Source organism: Pseudochaenichthys georgianus, chromosome 4 (genome assembly GCF_902827115.2).
Source record: "Pseudochaenichthys georgianus chromosome 4, fPseGeo1.2, whole genome shotgun sequence".
Classification (NCBI taxonomy): domain Eukaryota; kingdom Metazoa; phylum Chordata; class Actinopteri; order Perciformes; family Channichthyidae; genus Pseudochaenichthys; species Pseudochaenichthys georgianus.
In genome coordinates, this window is record NC_047506.1 from 2085784 (window position 1) to 2107459 (window position 21676).

Here is a 21676-nt window from a genome sequence, read left to right on the forward strand (position 1 = left end):
TGGACACACTGGTGGGTGAGGACGGAGACCTTGAATTCGATCCTCAGTTCCGCGGGGAGCCAGTGTCGTGCTTTAAGGATGGGGGTGATGTAATCATATTTGCGCATCCTCACCAGGATAGCAGCGCTGTTCTGAATGACTACAAGTTGACGGAAACGTTTTCTGTTGTCGACTAAAACCAGCTTTGACTACAACTTTCATGGCTCTCTGGGGACACATTTAAAAATCACGGAATTGGATTCCTACATCCGAGTTTTCCATCCACACAACCAACGTGTACAAGAACAAGAGGGAACAACATCTTGAACAAACATTTTTCATTTTATTTTATCAAAAAACAACAAAGAATAGCAAAAAGGTTCTTATTGTGAATGAAAAGAAAATGGTTTTCCCAAAAGTGTGGGCTCTTAACTCAAATCTCCGCAAAAAACGTGCACACCACGGAGCGGACGAACAGTGAAGTGCTTTCAAGTGCCCATTCGCACTTAATCAACTTAAAATGATTCTCGACAGAAAATTACTTTATCGGACGCATTTTTACAGTTATGTTTAGAAGCAATTCAAACAAAAACTCCACCAGATGTTCAAGTGGTGTGCGTGGTTGTGTGTGTGTAATGTAAAGTGTGTGTGTAATGTGAAGTGTGTGCGTGTGTTAGCCGTCCTGCTGCTGTACGAAGGGGTTGGGAATGGACTCCATGCCGTCCTGAGGACAGATGAGCACGACGGAGGTTCCTCTGCAGACCACCAGCCCCAGCTGCCGGGTGTCTTCTGTCAGCTTCAGCTGGTCGTCTGGATCTGCATGTACACACACACATTATCATTTAACTTCAGATGTAAGGAATAACTTAAGTACACACGTTATTTTTGGAAAGTGTACCCTATTTAAGACAGCTAAAAAGTATACATTTCCTGCAGTTTGTAACTTACCCCGCATGTACTCGATGGTGCCGTCCAGCACCAGGTTCAACAGAGGATCGAATCCTTTCAGAACACCGCTGGCTGAGAGGAAACCGAGTAAAGTTCACATTAGTCAGGATCAATTAAAAGACTTGAGGTGTAGAGGAGTAGAAGTACTTGAGTAAATATAGAAGTACCAGAGGGTAGGAATACTCTGTTAAAAGTAAAAGTCCTGCATTCAAAATGTTACTCAACTAAAAGTACAAAAGTATCAGCATCAAAATATACTTAAAAGTAGTCGTTGTGGAGATTGGTCCATTTCAGAATAATATACGAGATGTGTTTTATAATGATTGATCATGAAAGTGTTCTCAAAGCTGGTGAAGGTGCAGCTAGTCTGAATGGCTTTGTAGACTGCAGGGTAGCTGGTGGATTTACTCCAGGTGGAACTAAAGTCTGATTCAACACTTGATTATATTTCACATCATTCATCCACTCTGTAGAGTAACTAATACAAATACATGTAGTGGAGTAAAAGTACACCATTTACCTCAGAATTGAAGTGGAGTAGAAGTACAAAGTAGCATACAATGGAAATACTCAAGTAAAGTACAAGTATCTCAAAAGTACAATACTTGAGTTAATGTACTTAGTTACTTACACCTCTGTTTAAGAGAGAAACAAATCCCAATCATGAAGCTAATGTTTGCACCGGCTGATTATGTTAGCATTAGCTCTTCATCAACAGTATTAATGCTCTTACCCTCTCGTCCTCCTTGGAACTTAACACGGATCGGCTTGTCGATGTATTTTGACAAGTCGAAGATGCTCTCCTTCTTCTTCTTTTCTTTATCCTGCAAAGGAAACAGATAAAATGTGTTTTTAAGTCACATGTTAGCTTTACTCGGCTAGCCAAGTTAGCAAATGGGACAAAAACGCCCCCCAACTGTCGAGTATTTCATCCACATTACAGCTCATGTTCATCATAAACAATTGCTGTCTTAATATGCTCATTATAATGTGCAAAGACAGAAAGGTGAAGTTAAGTTTGAATGAAAGCTAACAAAACACGAACTCACCGCCATGTTTCTCTTCTTCTTCTACGGTTTTTATTGTGGACGGCAACCAGCGTTAAAGGCGCATTATCGCCACCTGCTGTACTGGGGGATGGACCAGAATGATGTACCCCCGCAAAAATAGAAATTATTTTATGAACTCTTCAATAAATAGAAGTCTCCCTGACCCAATGTATCATATTTCTTAATCTTAGCAGATACGTTTCCTCCTTATTTTTTTTAGATATGTTTTTGCCCAGAGAGATTCTAGGGGGGTCGTCCCCCTACTCCTTTTGGTTGATTTAACTTTTAATGTTATTATTTTTAAAGAAAAATATCATTATTATTTATTCATTTTGTTGTGTTTTTAGAACATTATTTTTTTCAACATTGTAAGGCTAGCCAGCCCAGCGGCCCCACTGATTAGGGACCGTAGCTTAGAGGTTTCTCTTGATTTAAAAAATATAATTTTTATCATGTTTTGGATTTTTTTATTTGGATTTTCTTTTTTTTCTAATATCGTTTTTCAAATTTTTTTATTTAGCATTTTTTTGTATTGTTTAAAAAAAAAAATCCAACATTTTTTCACCAATCAAAGCGATGAACACCTCAGCTGACATCAGTTTCTTAATATTTTGTAAACAAGGGGCAAATTATTGGAATTTATTCATCAATGAATTTGCATTAAGCTATCTAAATTAGATAGATAGATAGCTAGATGGATATATGGATAGAAGGTAAACAAAAGACGTATATCACTAGAGCACATGTGTCAAACTCAAGGCCCGGGCGCCAAATCAGGCCCGTGGTGGATTTAATTTCGGCCCTCAGGATCATTTCTAATTCCTATTAGATCTGGCCCGCCGGTATATTGCACGCACACCTTCACTCCATCCTGAGGGTCTCCTCCGCTCAGAGCCTGAGCCCAAACATTGATGACCTTGCCCCCGAGATGAGACGCCAAGTATCTGAGCTAGCATCTCAGAGCAGCACACTGAGTTCAATGGATGCTTCCTTCTGCACTTTCTCTCTCACGGCAACAGAGCATGTTTGGGTTTCTCTTTGAGGGGAATAGTTTTGTTGAAGCTGTTGTTGGCCTGTGGGGAAATGTACTCATAAGAACTGACTCTGGAGAAGCTGCAGATAGAGCCATGAGAAATGAATGCAACTGATTATTTAATGTTTAATGTTGTTTTTTATAGGCAATAATTTAAGCTTTGTTAGTTCCAGGTTTAATATGTGCAATAAGTTCATTTCAATAAGTTCTGCAATAAACATTGAACCAGTCCGGCCCTCCACTAGTACCCATTTTTTTTATTTTGGCCCACTGTGTATTTGAGTTTGACCCCCCTGGTCTTGATTATCTAAATAATATAAAGACAATATTGAATGAATTGGAATACTCTACATTTGACCATTTCTAGCATGTGTTTTTCAAACTGACCTCCTTTTCCTGGTTGCATTGTCAGCAGTCAGTCAGAGGGAGAGCTATTAATACCACCAGTTGGTGTGGGTTGTAAACTAGACGAGGCTCTGTGCAGCAGAAGACCCTCGGTGTGGCTCTGACATGGCCGGCCGAGCCGAGCCTGAGCCGAAACCTCAGAGCTTTACATTCCCACTTCTCTCTGAACAGAGAGACAAACTTAAGGAGGACGAATCTGCTCTACATGTGACTAACTCTGCGCCTGAAGTGATCCCTGACGCAGTTCTGCAGGTAGAAGGAGAGAGTTTCTATGTGAACCGTCAAAGACTCGCCCTCCAGAGTCCTTACTTCAGGGCTCTGTTTTTTGGCGGCGGCCCTAGAGAGCAGCAAAAGGAGAATAGAGATTAAATGTGTGAGTGTGAAGCATTTCAGGGGTTTTAATGGACTACAGCAAGACTTCCAAACTAGTTTTGGACAGGGAGAATGTTCTGCGGATCCTTGAGACGGCAGACTTTTTACAACTGGAGCGAGCCAGGCTGCTGTGCTGCAAGTTCCTGGAGCGCGAGCTGCACCCCAGTAACTGTCTGGGGATGATGAGCTACGCCTGGAGCCTGGGCTGCACTCAGCTCCACAACGCGGCTCGCAATGTGGCGCTCACACACTTCTCTGCTATCACCTCAGAAGAGGACTTCCTGTCCCTGTCTAAGGAGTCCGTAGCAGACCTTATTGCTTGCGATGACCTTGCCATCCATACAGATGATGCCGCCCTGGAGGCCACCCTACGCTGGGTGTCCTTTGACCCCAAAAGACAGGAACATTTCCTGGAGCTGATTCAGTTAGTGAGGCCGGAGTCGCTCTCTTTACCGTTCATTACTCAACTTTTAGTGAAGATGACGAGCAACGACCCCAGAGCCGAGCTCATCTGCATGCTGAATGCACATTTCCCAGAGTCCTGGTCCATGGGCAGGTCGATGACGAGGGCCAGGGAGACCCTCTTTGTTCTGGGTGGACCCCACGATACGGAGCAGCAGCCGCTCTATCAGTTCCACCCGCTCAGCGGCCGGTGGCAGAGCTGCCCCCCCCTGCAGAGGAAGAACCTCACACAGTACTCAGTAGCTGCAGTAGGTATGTGAATGATAGTGATGAAGGTGAGGGTCCCTGTGAAACTGATGATGGGTGAGGGGCTGCATGTGTATTTCTCTTATGTGCTATGTGTACATGTATTTCCATGTTCTGTCGTTGTTCTTACATGAAAGGCCGAATGCCCTGTGCTGTTGGCTCAGTTACCAACACATCTTCACTTCCAGGTCGGCCTATGTTGACGTTATGTCAAGTCCCCTGTGTCGGCTTTTTTCCAACGCAAGGGGGGGGGGGGCCTTAGCGTCCATTTTCAGCTTTCCGGGATGTCCATATGCTTCTATGGACGCTCATGGAAGCACGGCATTCGTTTGTGTCGGCTGCCCTTAAAGGCAATGTGAGCGTCCATTCTCATTGGATAACGGAGAATTGTACACCCGGAAGTAAGTATTCCTCTTACTGTCGATTGATTTTACAGTGATATCTGCACTACTCATCGACTAAAAAACACCAGATTATCCTTGTTAATTACACAACATTGATTGGTTTAAATTGTGGGGCAATGCTTTTCTATTTTTCCCCTTCGATTCGGAGAAACAAATATTTTTTCGGAGTAAAGGATGGCAGAAGACACTACACTACCCAGAATCCCCAGCTATGTTACCGTTATCACATTGCCTTTAAGGGCAGCCGACACAAACGAATGCCGTGCTTCCATGAGCGTCCATAGAAGCATATGGACATCCCGGAAAGCTGAAAATGGACGCTAAGGGCCCCCCCCTTGCGTTGGAAAAAGCCAACACAGGGGACTTGACATAACGTCAACATAGGCCGACCTGGGAGTGAGGATGTGTTGCAGTTACATACCATAATAAAGCCTGGTGAGGATACTGTATATGCTAATTATCTCTAAATGGCATTAATGTGTCTACCACAAATTTACATTACCACTTACTGATCGACAGAGTAGAGCATGTGATTATTTGATATAGGCTATTGATTCAACAGAAAACATGCTATCTCGTTATATATTCCATATTTTATTCAATTTTATTTATTCCATATTTTATTCAATTTTATTTTTACTATATTTTGTATTATTTTAAATATTTTTCTAGTTCTCTATCTGTGTTGTTAATTGTTGTTTTACTTTATGTATATGCACCATGACATCAAGTCAAATTCCTCGTACGTGTCAACCTGTTTCTGATTCTGATTCTGACATTTGAATAATACATCATCAAAATAAGTAAACACCTATACCAAATCCTACTTATTGGACATTAAACATAATTTTCCTAATACAACACTTCTTAATTTTGTTCTGATTCTCTCACGATGTAGGAGACAATGTGGTGGTGACAGGCGGACACTTCCGGGACGTCCTGTGGTTCTGCGTGGACTGGGTCCGGATGTTTCACTGTGGGAACCAGGGTCTGGGTGGAGGGTTCCCGCCATGCAGACGGCCCGGCAACAGCCAACTGCTCCGCGGGTCTGGGACTCGGTGCTGTACGTGCTGGGGGGCCAGCGTGGACGAGGGGCTGCTGGGGGACGTGGAGAGGCTGGTTCTGGGGTCAGAGGAGTGGGAGGAGGTCAGCCCGATGGTGAGAGCCGTGGAGAGGGCCGCCTCTGTGGCTCTGGACTCCTGCATCTACGTGGCGTGCGGACTGGATGAGAACGGGGAGGTGTACGCGGGGGTTCAGAGGTACAGGGTGAAGGAGGACCAGTGGGACGTGGTCTCATACTCTCCATTTCCACGGTGGGTGAAATGTTTCTCTTTAGTTTTGGGTTTAAAAGTCTTGAAAGGTATTGAATTCATCTGAAAAATAAGTATTAAAATGATTGAATCCATGTCATAACCAAGGCTTCATCCCGACATACAACTATAACAATAAGTACTGTACTTGAGACTCAAAACACAACTCAGCAACTCCTCACCCTAGTCTTGTTACACACATTTTTGTTTCCGTTATCCTTGCACTGTTCTTGCTGTTGCTTCTCTGACACCTGAATTCCCCTTTAATTGTTTCCTTAATAAAGTTTGTTTTATCTTATCTTAAAAGTCTCACAAATGCTCACACATGGGAAGTAGGATTCTATAAATCTTATTTTTCTCACAATGCGTTTTAAATCTTAAAAGTATTGAAAATATATAATAACTAACCAAATGGTTTAATGAAAGAACCAAATCTTGCAATAGTTTCATGCAGATCTGGATACCAACAAAACTCATATATTATATACCTTTGTGTTATGTTACACACTAGTTCAACATGTTTACTGCACCAAAAACATATTTTACATTAACACAAACCGATGAGAACTTGACCAGCACCCGCCGTGTGTTACAGTTTGATTGACAGCAAACACAGCCCCCTGATGATAGCCTTCCCTGCTTTCTCAACAGCCATTGGATGAATCTGATTTTAAAGAAAAGCGTTTTAGCCAATCAAAATGAAATATGCGGGACATCGTCTCAATTTGCGGGACGCACCAAAAGTCGTGAAAATGCTGTGCAGTCCCGCGCAAAGCGGGACATCTGGTCACCCTATTGTGGACCAATCACAACAGAGCCGGCCAGCTAACCAATCAGAGCCGACTCGGCTAAATCAGACAATTGTAAATCACAGAATGAATTATTTATTATTTTCCACTGCAGAAACACAGTGATACTATTGGAGACTGGAAATGCCGTAAAATTAGGCATTTTAGACTCACTAGAGGAATGGAGTGGATATACAGTATACAGAATGATATAAAGGTCCATTTGTGATTTTTAATGCATTACACTATGAATTATGTATTGTGTTCCACTGCATTGCATTAAAACCAACAACACTACTTAAATAACATAGTTGGTTCCTCTTCTCACAAAGTCAACAAATACTGAAATATATTTAGAATTCTACAATGATGCTTAGGGTGTTTCCAAAGTGTAAGAAATACAGTCCCAGTATTCATACAACCAAAACAATTGAAATGTAGCTTACTGGTCAGACGTTGCTTATTTCAGATCAAGATGCACATTTGACAAAATACCGGGATAATGATTATAAAGTCGTGAGGTATAAATAAATACACAAAACATGTAGCAGTGATTGTGTTCGGTGGAGCTGGCTGGGGTTGTGCGTAAAAGAGACCACGGAAGCCATGTTGCTACCTGGCGAACTCACATTAGATATGGAGACACGCCACACTAAAACCACACAAGCTACCTTCCCCTTAAAGTCCGCAGATAAAAGAATACTAAGGGAATCACTCGACTCGGGGAGAATATTCCCCGCACCAGTGAATTACGCACGGTTGTCGCTCCAGGTGCATCCCAGCGTGGAGCATTAGACAATAAAGGCTTTATGTCCGCAGGTAAACTCACTCACCTCGTTCTTCTCTCCGGACACATCCACGGTCTCCACAGTGTGGTGTGACACAGGAGCAGATGACCTGGATGGAGGACAGAGGTCCGCTATTTGTTCCAGCTGCCCGGGGGCGTGCCGCAGGTGGATCCCCGTCCGCAGTTTACTTTAGCAGGTCGGCTCGGCTTCACAAATCCCCGGCCGACCCTCCTCCCATCCTCGGGCCTGATCCCCTTCGGTTACACCCCGGTGTGCTCAGGCATTTTCTCCTGTCACCTCACAAGCTCTGCCATAATCTCCAAGTAAACAACAAACATGGGTTACTCCTTTTTTACGCAACGTTGTAAAAAAAGTTAAGGAGCATGCAACATGTCCTGAGTGTCTGCAGCCTGCCTGTGATCCAGATACACAGTGAGTAGTCACAGAGGAGGGGCGAAGCCTGCTGGAATTCTGCACAACACCTGGCACCACATCCGGGTCCTTTTACGTGGATCACAGTCCCTCTAATCTGCCATTACTGCGAATGTATTACACTTCTGCACTTAAGTAAAAGTGAGAGGAAGTGAGGTAAGAGAAAGGCTTGCTGGCCATTAATTGAATACATTTACTCAAGTACTATACTTAAGTACAATTGTATGTGTATATATTTATTCCACTATATATTTTATGAAAACATATAGCCTACCGAGAGATTTAGCTGCTTTTATTGGTAATTTTCCAAAGTATATATTATTTTAATTTCATATAATTTATTTTCGTCCCTCCATGATCCCATGGTATGGAGCACTAAGAGAACATGTAGTAATACAATACAATCATTTAAAATACATTAAATAATTCTTAGGTAATATATGTCATACTTCGTCCATTTCTTTTTAAATTCCCAATACTATAATGATATACAAATCGAGAGCAAAGCAGCAGCTATCATATAATCCCTCGTGTGTCCCCTCCTGTAAAAACCAACTAAGTTGACAGTAGTTATAACTACACATCTCTCCATCAGTGTGCGAAGGCTTCAGTGGATTTCTTTCACACACTCTACCTTTATCCATTGACACACTTTAAAGTCGCAAGCAAACACTTCTGTTCTTCTGAAAAAAGACGAGCTCCAGCCAATCAGGTGGATTGTCCACAGAATACCATTACATGTTAAAGAAGTCCCTGGACTGGTCTGCAATAGTTGGCCAGTGCTATGACGTGATCTACTGGTTAGTGTGATTATTAAAGGGCTGCGCATAGGCGGCGCGTGAGGCTCAGGTTTGGGAAGGCTAAATCACTTTTTTTACCTGACGCTGCCCACCTCCGGCGTCTATAGAAAAGAGATCAACTCAGGCTGCGGCCACACGAGGACGAATTCGGCCGTTTGTTTGCGTTACTGTTTAGTGTCATATAGACCGTTCGGCCACGACCGAATACGGCACTAAACGACTGAGGAAACGATAACGGGTCCCAAGGTGGATAGAAAGGCATACGCAACTCTCTGGGGGGTCAAGCGGCTCCGTGTGTGCGCCCTATCCGAACATTTTCAGATCACTGATAGTGATTGCGTAATAGCCCCGCCTCTCCCCACCTCTTCTGCTCACCTCCGCTTACCCCGCGCCAGTGCTGAAGTGTTTCGCCACCAACAACAACAACAATGGCGGATCGCAGAGTTGCTATCGTGCTCCGGACCCTATTGACCATGCTACAGTTGTTTGTGCAACATCTACAGCAATAATGATGAGGCAATAGCCCCGCCTCTCCCCACCTCTGCTGCTCACCCCCACGTCAAAGTAAACTGCACCCTGAATTCAGATTATTTATCTTTCTCTCGATATGGACCTAAACGGGAGTGAAGTCTAATCTGACAGGACGGAGACACGCAGCTCTGCTCACCTGCAGCTCCTCCCGCTGCAGCAAAACACACACTTCAAGTCAGATCATCACCCTAGCTATTTTAATTACCTCTCAAACTCCCTACACTAGTTATAAATATGTTTATTTTTACTGTCGGCCGGGTCACTCATTACTGGATCAGATGCTGCATGAGACAGACACTGACGCTGTCCGAAGAGAGGGAGGAAAAAGAGAGGCTCCGTGTATTTTATTATTATATTATATAGAGTCGCTATTCATTTGTTTTAAAGCTCAATAGATAACAAAGAAGACCTTTGACCGGCACTTTTATAATTGTGTCCGGAAGATTTAAACTTTAATACACGTTGACTGGCGAAAAACTCTGCCCGGTTCCCTCGGCCCCCACCGCGGAGAAATAAACAGAAGGGCAAACCATGACAACCATGCTTCTTCGCTGCTTTTGTGGAGGAAGTACAGCGCCACCTACAGGCTCCTGCATATGTACTGCAGCTTCTCCAGCGGTTTGGAGCTAAACGGAGCGGTCTAGTGTGGGCAGACACTATCCGGATAATTGAACTATCCGAAGCTTGTTTGCGATTGCGTTTACGTTAATCCTATGCGTTTAGCCGTTTTCGTCCTCGTGTGGCCGCAGCCTAAGTTGAAAGCACCCGCCTGCTGACCAATCATAGCTCAGTTTAAAGTTTAAATCTATCAAGTCATATTACAGGATAAAGGATAAACTGCTGTATGCTTATCATTCATATCACATTCAATCAGATCATCGATCATATAATATCATAGCCTATATTAATCTCCTTATCTGAGTCAGCTGATTTACCGACTTGATATTAACCATCGTCGAGATCTCGTTTGTTAGGGTTAGTTTAGATAACTCAAACATATCCAGGGTTTGAAACTGGCTTCGTAGTGCAGGGCACAGGTGGCTGCATAGCAGTGCTAATGTCAAAGACACAAACATTATACATTATATTTTTATTCTACCAGGATGCAGTGACACAAATATTTGGGAAGGCTTAGCCTTCCCTAGCCTACAGCACCGCCCACCCCTGACTGCGGCCCATTCCCAAACCGCCCCCTACACCCTACCCCCTACACCCTACCCCTCCGTTTGCGCGTTCACGCGGAGGGTCCGCCATATTGAGGGCTGTTCCAAAGCAACGAGTGTGGAGGGGGAGTGGGCTATCAAGCCCTCAAACAGCTCAGCAGTGCTGACATTGAGACCGGTCTCTACCTGACCGGAGTCACGCTGTGTGTGTCCGTCAGGAAACACGCTGTTTTACAAGTAGTTTCCAGCAAACATCCACTGATAAATTGCGATGTTAACAACCTCATGATAACCTCATATGTTTTTAACTTAGGATCATACCTGTGTTTAGTCTAGAAAAAGGTAAATGTGTGCATTTTATTATAAAGTTGTGTATATGTACAGACCGTTGCAAAAACTAAGAAGCTTATAAACATCAGGTTTAAAACTAAAAGAGCTTTGAAAACTCAATGAAAGATGTTTGGAGTTTTATTTGAGTTATTAAATTAAACTTTTTGTCTAAGAGATGCTGATTTGAAACCGTTGTTACATACAGTTACGGCATTTCCTGTTTCTTCCGGAGAGAGGGGAGGCCGTCCCAAAGCTTGCTGCTGTATTTACTCCCTCCATCTGACAGGAGGGAGCCTCGTTGAGCTGCGAGTGTGGCTACAGACGGAGTTCACTCCATCACGGAGGGGTAGGGTCGAGGGAGTGGTTTGGGATTGGGCCTGCATGTGTACATTTTCAGAAGCCAACTCAAGGTGGAATTGTTTTAATATGTACCCTCCACAAATTAGGTGACATTTTGCAAGATTAGTTTAAACTACCAGCCTCAATAAACTTGGTGGAATAATGAGCAAAGCAAATATTCATTAGTTTCTGTGCAGACCTGAACCACAGGGCAAACAAAACCAAGTGTTCTCGCTTTCATCAACATTGTGTGATCTGGATGTGTTGATGAGGAGATGACACCGATACCATTACAGACTTTGACAAAATCAACAATATTGTTATTCAGGGTTCATACACTTTTCAGCAATGATTTTCAATGACTTCCTCCATTACCTGTACCTCATTTTCCATGACCAAAAAAATTACTCTTTCTCAGCGGAGCCACTGAAACATGTTTATTTGAACATGGAACAGGAAAATAAGGTCTGCGTATGAAACATGTTGTGCCTCTAAAACAAATCAAACAGGCTTACTAGCTTCTACAGGCTAAAGCAACTCAAATCTCTCACCAGCAAAACACCTCGTCAGTTAAATGCCATTTTACATTTCATTACTAAACGATACAGTATTTATTATCATTATAGTATTACTATTTAGGCGATTAGCTAAAATATAAATTATATTTGATGCAACTTTAGTTACATTTCCACGACTTTGGGGAAAATATTGTTTTCGATGACTTTTCCAGGGCCTGGAATTAGCATTTTGAATTTCCAAGACTTTTCCAGGTTTTTAATGACCGTAAGAAGAACCCTGGTTATTGTATCGTAGATTCAAAACCACTTTTTTGTCCCCCTACACTTCCTCTGTCCCTCGCCCTTTATCTCTCAGAAACACACTTTAGCATTCCTGAAACGCATCATTGTTTTTTAAGCGGGAGGCAGGCTGCATTGTTTATCGTTCAACCTGTTATTCCATCAGACATGGTTCAATGTATGTGGAATAAGTTTGACTAAAATGACCAAATTATTGCCTTGACCAGATCGCAATTTTAAATGTAATGAATATAAAAGGATATTTGACATTGATCTAAGACTATTTATTAAAAAATAGCAGAGGAAATAAAGATTATATATCTTGATTAATTCTAATGGGTTTTATTTATAAAGCACTTCATATTTGACTTCAAATCCCAAAGTGCTACAAGCAGTGAGCATGAACAGTACACAACACGGTGGAATGAATAAAAAGCAATACAAAAATAAATAAAAGGGTGGTAATAAATAAAAGGTCGAGGCAAAGGCTCTTTTGAACAGATGGGTTTTAAGGCCTTCTTTTTAAAAGCTTCCGGTCTGTGGTGCTCTCATGTTCGGGGAGAGCGTTCCACAGACTGGGAGCAGCCGAGCAGAAGGCCCGGTCTCCCATAGTACGGAGCTTGGTCCTGGGGGGTCTGAGTTGCTGGAGCGGGTGGTCTGCAAGGAGGTATGGGGGGTGAGGAGTTCCTTGAGGTAGCGAGGGGCAGTTCCATGGACACACTGGTGGGTGAGGACGGAGACCTTGAATTCGATCCTCAGTTCCGCGGGGAGCCAGTGTCGTGCTTTAAGGATGGGGGTGATGTAATCATATTTGCGCATCCTCACCAGGATAGCAGCGCTGTTCTGAATGACTACAAGTTGACGGAAACGTTTTCTGTTGTCGACTAAAACCAGCTTTGACTACAACTTTCATGGCTCTCTGGGACACATTTAAAAATCACGGAATTGGATTCCTACATCCGAGTTTTCCATCCACACAACCAACGTGTACAAGAACAAGAGGGAACAACATCTTGAACAAACATTTTTCATTTTATTTTATCAAAAAACAACAAAGAATAGCAAAAAGGTTCTTATTGTGAATGAAAAGAAAATGGTTTTCCCAAAAGTGTGGGCTCTTAACTCAAATCTCCGCAAAAACGTGCACACCACGGAGCGGACGAACAGTGAAGTGCTTTCAAGTGCCCATTCGCACTTAATCAACTTAAAATGATTCTCGACAGAAAATTACTTTATCGGACGCATTTTTACAGTTATGTTTAGAAGCAATTCAAACAAAAACTCCACCAGATGTTCAAGTGTGTGCGTGGTTGTGTGTGTGTAATGTAAAGTGTGTGTGTAATGTGAAGTGTGTGCGTGTGTTAGCCGTCCTGCTGCTGTACGAAGGGGTTGGGAATGGACTCCATGCCGTCCTGAGGACAGATGAGCACGACGGAGGTTCCTCTGCAGACCACCAGCCCCAGCTGCCGGGTGTCTTCTGTCAGCTTCAGCTGGTCGTCTGGATCTGCATGTACACACACACATTATCATTTAACTTCAGATGTAAGGAATAACTTAAGTACACACGTTATTTTTGGAAAGTGTACCCTATTTAAGACAGCTAAAAAGTATACATTTCCTGCAGTTTGTAACTTACCCCGCATGTACTCGATGGTGCCGTCCAGCACCAGGTTCAACAGAGGATCGAATCCTTTCAGAACACCGCTGGCTGAGAGGAAACCGAGTAAAGTTCACATTAGTCAGGATCAATTAAAAGACTTGAGGTGTAGAGGAGTAGAAGTACTTGAGTAAATATAGAAGTACCAGAGGGTAGGAATACTCTGTTAAAAGTAAAAGTCCTGCATTCAAAATGTTACTCAACTAAAAGTACAAAAGTATCAGCATCAAAATATACTTAAAAGTAGTCGTTGTGGAGATTGGTCCATTTCAGAATAATATACGAGATGTGTTTTATAATGATTGATCATGAAAGTGTTCTCAAAGCTGGTGAAGGTGCAGCTAGTCTGAATGGCTTTGTAGACTGCAGGGTAGCTGGTGGATTTACTCCAGGTGGAACTAAAGTCTGATTCAACACTTGATTATATTTCACATCATTCATCCACTCTGTAGAGTAACTAATACAAATACATGTAGTGGAGTAAAAGTACACCATTTACCTCAGAATTGAAGTGGAGTAGAAGTACAAAGTAGCATACAATGGAAATACTCAAGTAAAGTACAAGTATCTCAAAAGTACAATACTTGAGTTAATGTACTTAGTTACTTACACCTCTGTTTAAGAGAGAAACAAATCCCAATCATGAAGCTAATGTTTGCACCGGCTGATTATGTTAGCATTAGCTCTTCATCAACAGTATTAATGCTCTTACCCTCTCGTCCTCCTTGGAACTTAACACGGATCGGCTTGTCGATGTATTTTGACAAGTCGAAGATGCTCTCCTTCTTCTTCTTTTCTTTATCCTGCAAAGGAAACAGATAAAATGTGTTTTTAAGTCACATGTTAGCTTTACTCGGCTAGCCAAGTTAGCAAATGGGACAAAAACGCCCCCCCAACTGTCGAGTATTTCATCCACATTACAGCTCATGTTCATCATAAACAATTGCTGTCTTAATATGCTCATTATAATGTGCAAAGACAGAAAGGTGAAGTTAAGTTTGAATGAAAGCTAACAAAACACGAACTCACCGCCATGTTTCTCTTCTTCTTCTACGGTTTTTATTGTGGACGGCAACCAGCGTTAAAGGCGCATTATCGCCACCTGCTGTACTGGGGGATGGACCAGAATGATGTACCCCCGCAAAAATAGAAATTATTTTATGAACTCTTCAATAAATAGAAGTCTCCCTGACCCAATGTATCATATTTCTTAATCTTAGCAGATACGTTTCCTCCTTATTTTTTTTTAGATATGTTTTTGCCCAGAGAGATTCTAGGGGGGTCGTCCCCCTACTCCTTTTGGTTGATTTAACTTTTTAATGTTATTATTTTTAAAGAAAAATATCATTATTATTTATTCATTTTGTTGTGTTTTTAGAACATTATTTTTTTCAACATTGTAAGGCTAGCCAGCCCAGCGGCCCCACTGATTAGGGACCGTAGCTTAGAGGTTTCTCTTGATTTAAAAAATATAATTTTTATCATGTTTTGGATTTTTTTATTTGGATTTTCTTTTTTTTCTAATATCGTTTTTCAAATTTTTTTATTTAGCATTTTTTTGTATTGTTTAAAAAAAAAAAATCCAACATTTTTTCACCAATCAAAGCGATGAACACCTCAGCTGACATCAGTTTCTTAATATTTTGTAAACAAGGGGCAAATTATTGGAATTTATTCATCAATGAATTTGCATTAAGCTATCTAAATTAGATAGATAGATAGCTAGATGGATATATGGATAGAAGGTAAACAAAAGACGTATATCACTAGAGCACATGTGTCAAACTCAAGGCCCGGGCGCCAAATCAGGCCCGTGGTGGATTTAATTTCGGCCCTCAGGATCATTTCTAATTCCTATTAGATCTGGCCCGCCGGTATATTGCACGCACACCTTCACTCCATCCTGAGGGTCTCCTCCGCTCAGAGCCTGAGCCCAAACATTGATGACCTTGCCCCCGAGATGAGACGCCAAGTATCTGAGCTAGCATCTCAGAGCAGCACACTGAGTTCAATGGATGCTTCCTTCTGCACTTTCTCTCTCACGGCAACAGAGCATGTTTGGGTTTCTCTTTGAGGGGAATAGTTTTGTTGAAGCTGTTGTTGGCCTGTGGGGAAATGTACTCATAAGAACTGACTCTGGAGAAGCTGCAGATAGAGCCATGAGAAATGAATGCAACTGATTATTTAATGTTTAATGTTGTTTTTATAGGCAATAATTTAAGCTTAGTTAGTTCCAGGTTTAATATGTGCAATAAGTTCATTTCAATAAGTTCTGCAATAAACATTGAACCAGTCCGGCCCTCCACTAGTACCCATTTTTTTATTTTGACCCACTGTGTGTTTGAGTTTGACCCCCCTGGTCTTGATTATCTAAATAATATAAAGACAATATTGAATGAATTGGAATACTCTACATTTGACCATTTCTAGCATGTGTTTTTCAAACTGACCTCCTTTTCCTGGTTGCATTGTCAGCAGTCAGTCAGAGGGAGAGCTATTAATACCACCAGTTGGTGTGGGTTGTAAACTAGACGAGGCTCTGTGCAGCAGAAGACCCTCGGTGTGGCTCTGACATGGCCGGCCGAGCCGAGCCTGAGCCGAAACCTCAGAGCTTTACATTCCCACTTCTCTCTGAACAGAGAGACAAACTTAAGGAGGACGAATCTGCTCTACATGTGACTAACTCTGCGCCTGAAGTGATCCCTGACGCAGTTCTGCAGGTAGAAGGAGAGAGTTTCTATGTGAACCGTCAAAGACTCGCCCTCCAGAGTCCTTACTTCAGGGCTCTGTTTTTTGGCGGCGGCCTAGAGAGCAGCAAAAGGAGAATAGAGATTAAATGTGTGAGTGTGAAGCATTTCAGGGTTTTAATGGACTACAGCAAGACTTCCAAACTAGTTTTGGACAGGGAGAATGTTCTGCGGATCCTTGAGACGGCAGACTTTTTACAACTGGAGCGAGCCAGGCTGCTGTGCTGCAAGTTCCTGGAGCGCGAGCTGCACCTCAGTAACTGTCTGGGGATGATGAGCTACGCCTGGAGCCTGGGCTGCACTCAGCTCCACAACGCGGCTCGCAATGTGGCGCTCACACACTTCTCTGCTATCACCTCAGAAGAGGACTTCCTGTCCCTGTCTAAGGAGTCCGTAGCAGACCTTATTGCTTGCGATGACCTTGCCATCCATACAGATGATGCCGCCCTGGAGGCCACCCTACGCTGGGTGTCCTTTGACCCCAAAAGACAGGAACATTTCCTGGAGCTGATTCAGTTAGTGAGGCCGGAGTCGCTCTCTTTACCGTTCATTACTCAACTTTTAGTGAAGATGACGAGCAACGACCCCAGAGCCGAGCTCATCTGCATGCTGAATGCACATTTCCCAGAGTCCTGGTCCATGGGCAGGTCGATGACGAGGGCCAGGGAGACCCTCTTTGTTCTGGGTGGACCCCACGATACGGAGCAGCAGCCGCTCTATCAGTTCCACCCGCTCAGCGGCCGGTGGCAGAGCTGCCCCCCCCTGCAGAGGAAGAACCTCACACAGTACTCAGTAGCTGCAGTAGGTATGTGAATGATAGTGATGAAGGTGAGGGTCCCTGTGAAACTGATGATGGGTGAGGGGCTGCATGTGTATTTCTCTTATGTGCTATGTGTACATGTATTTCCATGTTCTGTCGTTGTTCTTACATGAAAGGCCGAATGCCCTGTGCTGTTGGCTCAGTTACCAACACATCTTCACTTCCAGGTCGGCCTATGTTGACGTTATGTCAAGTCCCCTGTGTCGGCTTTTTCCAACGCAAGGGGGGGGGGGGCCTTAGCGTCCATTTTCAGCTTTCCGGGATGTCCATATGCTTCTATGGACGCTCATGGAAGCACGGCATTCGTTTGTGTCGGCTGCCCTTAAAGGCAATGTGAGCGTCCATTCTCATTGGATAACGGAGAATTGTACACCCGGAAGTAAGTATTCCTCTTACTGTCGATTGATTTTACAGTGATATCTGCACTACTCATCGACTAAAAAACACCAGATTATCCTTGTTAATTACACAACATTGATTGGTTTAAATTGTGGGCAATGCTTTTCTATTTTTCCCCTTCGATTCGGAGAAACAAATATTTTTTCGGAGTAAAGGATGGCAGAAGACACTACACTACCCAGAATCCCCAGCTATGTTACCGTTATCACATTGCCTTTAAGGGCAGCCGACACAAACGAATGCCGTGCTTCCATGAGCGTCCATAGAAGCATATGGACATCCCGGAAAGCTGAAAATGGACGCTAAGGGCCCCCCCCTTGCGTTGGAAAAAGCCAACACAGGGGACTTGACATAACGTCAACATAGGCCGACCTGGGAGTGAGGATGTGTTGCAGTTACATACCATAATAAAGCCTGGTGAGGATACTGTATATGCTAATTATCTCTAAATGGCATTAATGTGTCTACCACAAATTTACATTACCACTTACTGATCGACAGAGTAGAGCATGTGATTATTTGATATAGGCTATTGATTCAACAGAAAACATGCTATCTCGTTATATATTCCATATTTTATTCAATTTTATTTATTCCATATTTTATTCAATTTTATTTTTACTATATTTTGTATTATTTTAAATATTTTTCTAGTTCTCTATCTGTGTTGTTAATTGTTGTTTTACTTTATGTATATGCACCATGACATCAAGTCAAATTCCTCGTACGTGTCAACCTGTTTCTGATTCTGATTCTGACATTTGAATAATACATCATCAAAATAAGTAAACACCTATACCAAATCCTACTTATTGGACATTAAACATAATTTTCCTAATACAACACTTCTTAATTTTGTTCTGATTCTCTCACGATGTAGGAGACAATGTGGTGGTGACAGGCGGACACTTCCGGGACGTCCTGTGGTTCTGCGTGGACTGGGTCCGGATGTTTCACTGTGGGAACCAGGTCTGGGTGGAGGGTCCCGCCATGCAGACGGCCCGGCACAGCCACTGCTCCGCGGGTCTGGACTCGGTGCTGTACGTGCTGGGGGGCAGCGTGGACGAGGGGCTGCTGGGGGACGTGGAGAGGCTGGTTCTGGGGTCAGAGGAGTGGGAGGAGGTCAGCCCGATGGTGAGAGCCGTGGAGAGGGCCGCCTCTGTGGCTCTGGACTCCTGCATCTACGTGGCGTGCGGACTGGATGAGAACGGGGAGGTGTACGCGGGGGTTCAGAGGTACAGGGTGAAGGAGGACCAGTGGGACGTGGTCTCATACTCTCCATTTCCACGGTGGGTGAAATGTTTCTCTTTAGTTTTGATTTCTGGCGTTTTCTGGGATCTTAAAAGTCTTGAAAGGTATTGAATTCATCTGAAAAATAAGTATTAAAATGATTGAATCCATGTCATAACCAAGGCTTCATCCCGACATACAACTATAACAATAAGTACTGTACTTGAGACTCAAAACACAACTCAGCAACTCCTCACCCTAGTCTTGTTACACACATTTTTGTTTCCGTTATCCTTGCACTGTTCTTGCTGTTGCTTCTCTGACACCTGAATTCCCCTTTAATTGTTTCCTTAATAAAGTTTGTTTTATCTTATCTTAAAAGTCTCACAAATGCTCACACATGGGAAGTAGGATTCTATAAATCTTATTTTTCTCACAATGCGTTTTAAATCTTAAAAGTATTGAAAATATATAATAACTAACCAAATGGTTTAATGAAAGAACCAAATCTTGCAATAGTTTCATGCAGATCTGGATACCAACAAAACTCATATATTATATACCTTTGTGTTATGTTACACACTAGTTCAACATGTTTACTGCACCAAAACACATATTTTACATTAACACAAACCGATGAGAAAAATCCTCCTTAGCCGATAAGTAATGGATCTGTTTTTGGATATAGTCCTAAGTTTAAAGGTGGGGTAGGTACGTTTGAGAAACCGGCTCCAGATACACTTGTTGTTATATTCCATGGAATGCTCTTAACATTCTGATAGCAATGAATATCTGAAGTGCTTTGACTAAAAATCCATAAACAAATATCATCTGTGGAAGCCGTGGCGCTGTAAAAAGCTCGACCAATCATCTGCCTCGACCCGGCTAAAGTAACTGGATGTCCTACCTGCCTGTCAGCCTTCCATCGGGGCACACACTTATCTCGTGCCCTCGTTGGTCATGTGCGCGTTCGTGTGTGTTGGAGGAGGGGCTCTGTGAGGAAGTGGCAGATTTGTTCCGGCTGTGTATTTTCATATTCTAGCGCACTTGAGCTGGTTTCTCCAAAATTACCTACCCCACCTTTAAAGGGGCATTTAAAAAATATATAAAAAATGTAATTTGTCTTAATCTATAGGAACCCTCTTTCCAGTATTCCTTAATATCTATTTCGTTTCCAAATAGCTTCTCCTTTCAGCCTTACTTTTCTTTATCCGAACCAACAGATATGACCTGGTCGCCACAGAGCTCAACGGGGCCCTCTACCTGTTTGGAGGCCAGGCGCTGCGTTTTGACGTGGAGACGGACGAGTGGACGGTGCAGGAGGAAGAGTGTCTGGACAGGAAGTTCTACTGCGGCTGCACCACCGTCAGCGGGCAGATTTACCTGCTGAGCGAGAGGAAGAGCAACAAAGCATTCCCCAACATGGTGCTGATGGACCCGTACATAGACACCTGCCTCGAGGTGGAGGACGCCATCCCCTGCCCGGTGCCCCTCAGAGGCTGCGTCACCATGAGGATGGTCACGTGATGGACACCAGGGTGCAAGAACATTTAAAGGTCCCCTATTATTATACTATTGAAACTGTTTTTCATCAATACATTATATAAACAAAACATGTCTCTGATTGGCTCCAAACACCAAACAGATCATTGCAGCATTACCCATAATCCCCTCTGTTTCAGCCCTGTTTCCAAAGTGCTGATTCTCTGTCTGTTACTTTAGATGAAAATAAGGAGCCCCTCCCCACGCCCCTCTGAGAGACATTTGGTTACAAAGAACTCAAAGGTGCTCTAGAGGAGATTCAGGGGATAAGGGGGGGGGGGGTACCTTGGTTGCTGATTGGCTAATGGTTACTCAAGACAACACATCGTGATGACATCACAAAGTGGCCAAAATCTGATCAGCTCGTTTTCAGACAGGTTTTTATAGAAATGGATCAAAAAGAGAGAGAATCTTTGTTCCTGAAACTTTCAGAGTCTCTTTCCACAGAGGGGACACATGTTGATGTAGAAGAGACATGGAGAAGAGGGGACACATGTTGATGTAGAAGAGACATGAAGAAGAGGGGACACATGTTGATGTAGAAGAGACATGAAGAAGAGGGGACACATGTTGATGTAGACGAGACATGGAGAAGAGGGGACACATGTTGATGTAGAAGACACATGAAGAAGAGGGGACACATGTTGATGTAGAAGAGACATGAAGAAGAGGGGACACATGTTGATGTAGACGAGACATGAGAAGAGGGGACACATGTTGATGTAGAAGAGACATGAAGAAGAGGGGACACATGTTGATGTAGAAGAGACATGAAGAAGAGGGGACACATGTTGATGTAGAAGAGACATGAAGAAGAGGGGACACATGTTGATGTAGAAGAGACATGAAGAAGAGGGGACACATGTTGATGTAGAAGAGACACGGAGAAGAGGGGACACATGTTGATGTAGAAGAGACATGAAGAAGAGGGGACACATGTTGATGTAGAAGAGACATGAGAAGAGGGGACACATGTTGATGTAGAAGAGACATGAAGAAGAGGGGACACATGTTGATGTAGAAGAGACATGAAGAAGAGGGGACACATGTTGATGTAGAAGAGACATGAAGAAGAGGGGACACATGTTGATGTAGAAGAGACATG

The 21676-nt window shown here is 43.0% G+C and overlaps 3 protein-coding genes and 1 pseudogene across 3 annotated transcripts; 2 read left to right on the top strand and 2 right to left on the bottom strand.

Moving 5' to 3' along the window:
• Positions 1–302: 302 nt before the first annotated feature.
• Positions 303–2060, bottom strand: LOC117445729 (U6 snRNA-associated Sm-like protein LSm7). The gene is made up of 4 exons (XM_034081561.2): positions 1977–2060; positions 1661–1751; positions 928–999; positions 303–795 (listed from the first exon to the last, which is right to left on the bottom strand). The coding sequence occupies exons 1-4, from the start codon at positions 1980–1982 to the stop codon at positions 653–655; spliced, it is 312 nt and encodes a 103-aa protein (XP_033937452.1). The 5' UTR covers positions 1983–2060; the 3' UTR covers positions 303–652.
• A 1459-nt stretch (positions 2061–3519) lies between these two features.
• On the top strand, positions 3520–7877 carry LOC117445491 (kelch-like protein 12; annotated as a pseudogene).
• Positions 7878–13189: 5312 nt separating this feature from the next.
• LOC117445637 (U6 snRNA-associated Sm-like protein LSm7) lies at positions 13190–14946 on the bottom strand. Its single transcript, XM_034081406.2, has 4 exons — positions 14863–14946; positions 14546–14636; positions 13813–13884; positions 13190–13680 (listed from the first exon to the last, which is right to left on the bottom strand). The coding sequence occupies exons 1-4, from the start codon at positions 14866–14868 to the stop codon at positions 13538–13540; spliced, it is 312 nt and encodes a 103-aa protein (XP_033937297.1). The 5' UTR covers positions 14869–14946; the 3' UTR covers positions 13190–13537.
• A 1460-nt stretch (positions 14947–16406) lies between these two features.
• Positions 16407–20767, top strand: LOC117445952 (kelch-like protein 23). Its single transcript, XM_034081906.2, has 3 exons — positions 16407–17385; positions 18680–19088; positions 20253–20767. Exons 1-3 carry the CDS (start codon positions 16407–16409, stop codon positions 20554–20556), a joined length of 1692 nt encoding a protein of 563 aa, XP_033937797.1. The 3' UTR covers positions 20557–20767.
• The last annotated feature ends 909 nt before the right edge of the window (positions 20768–21676 follow it).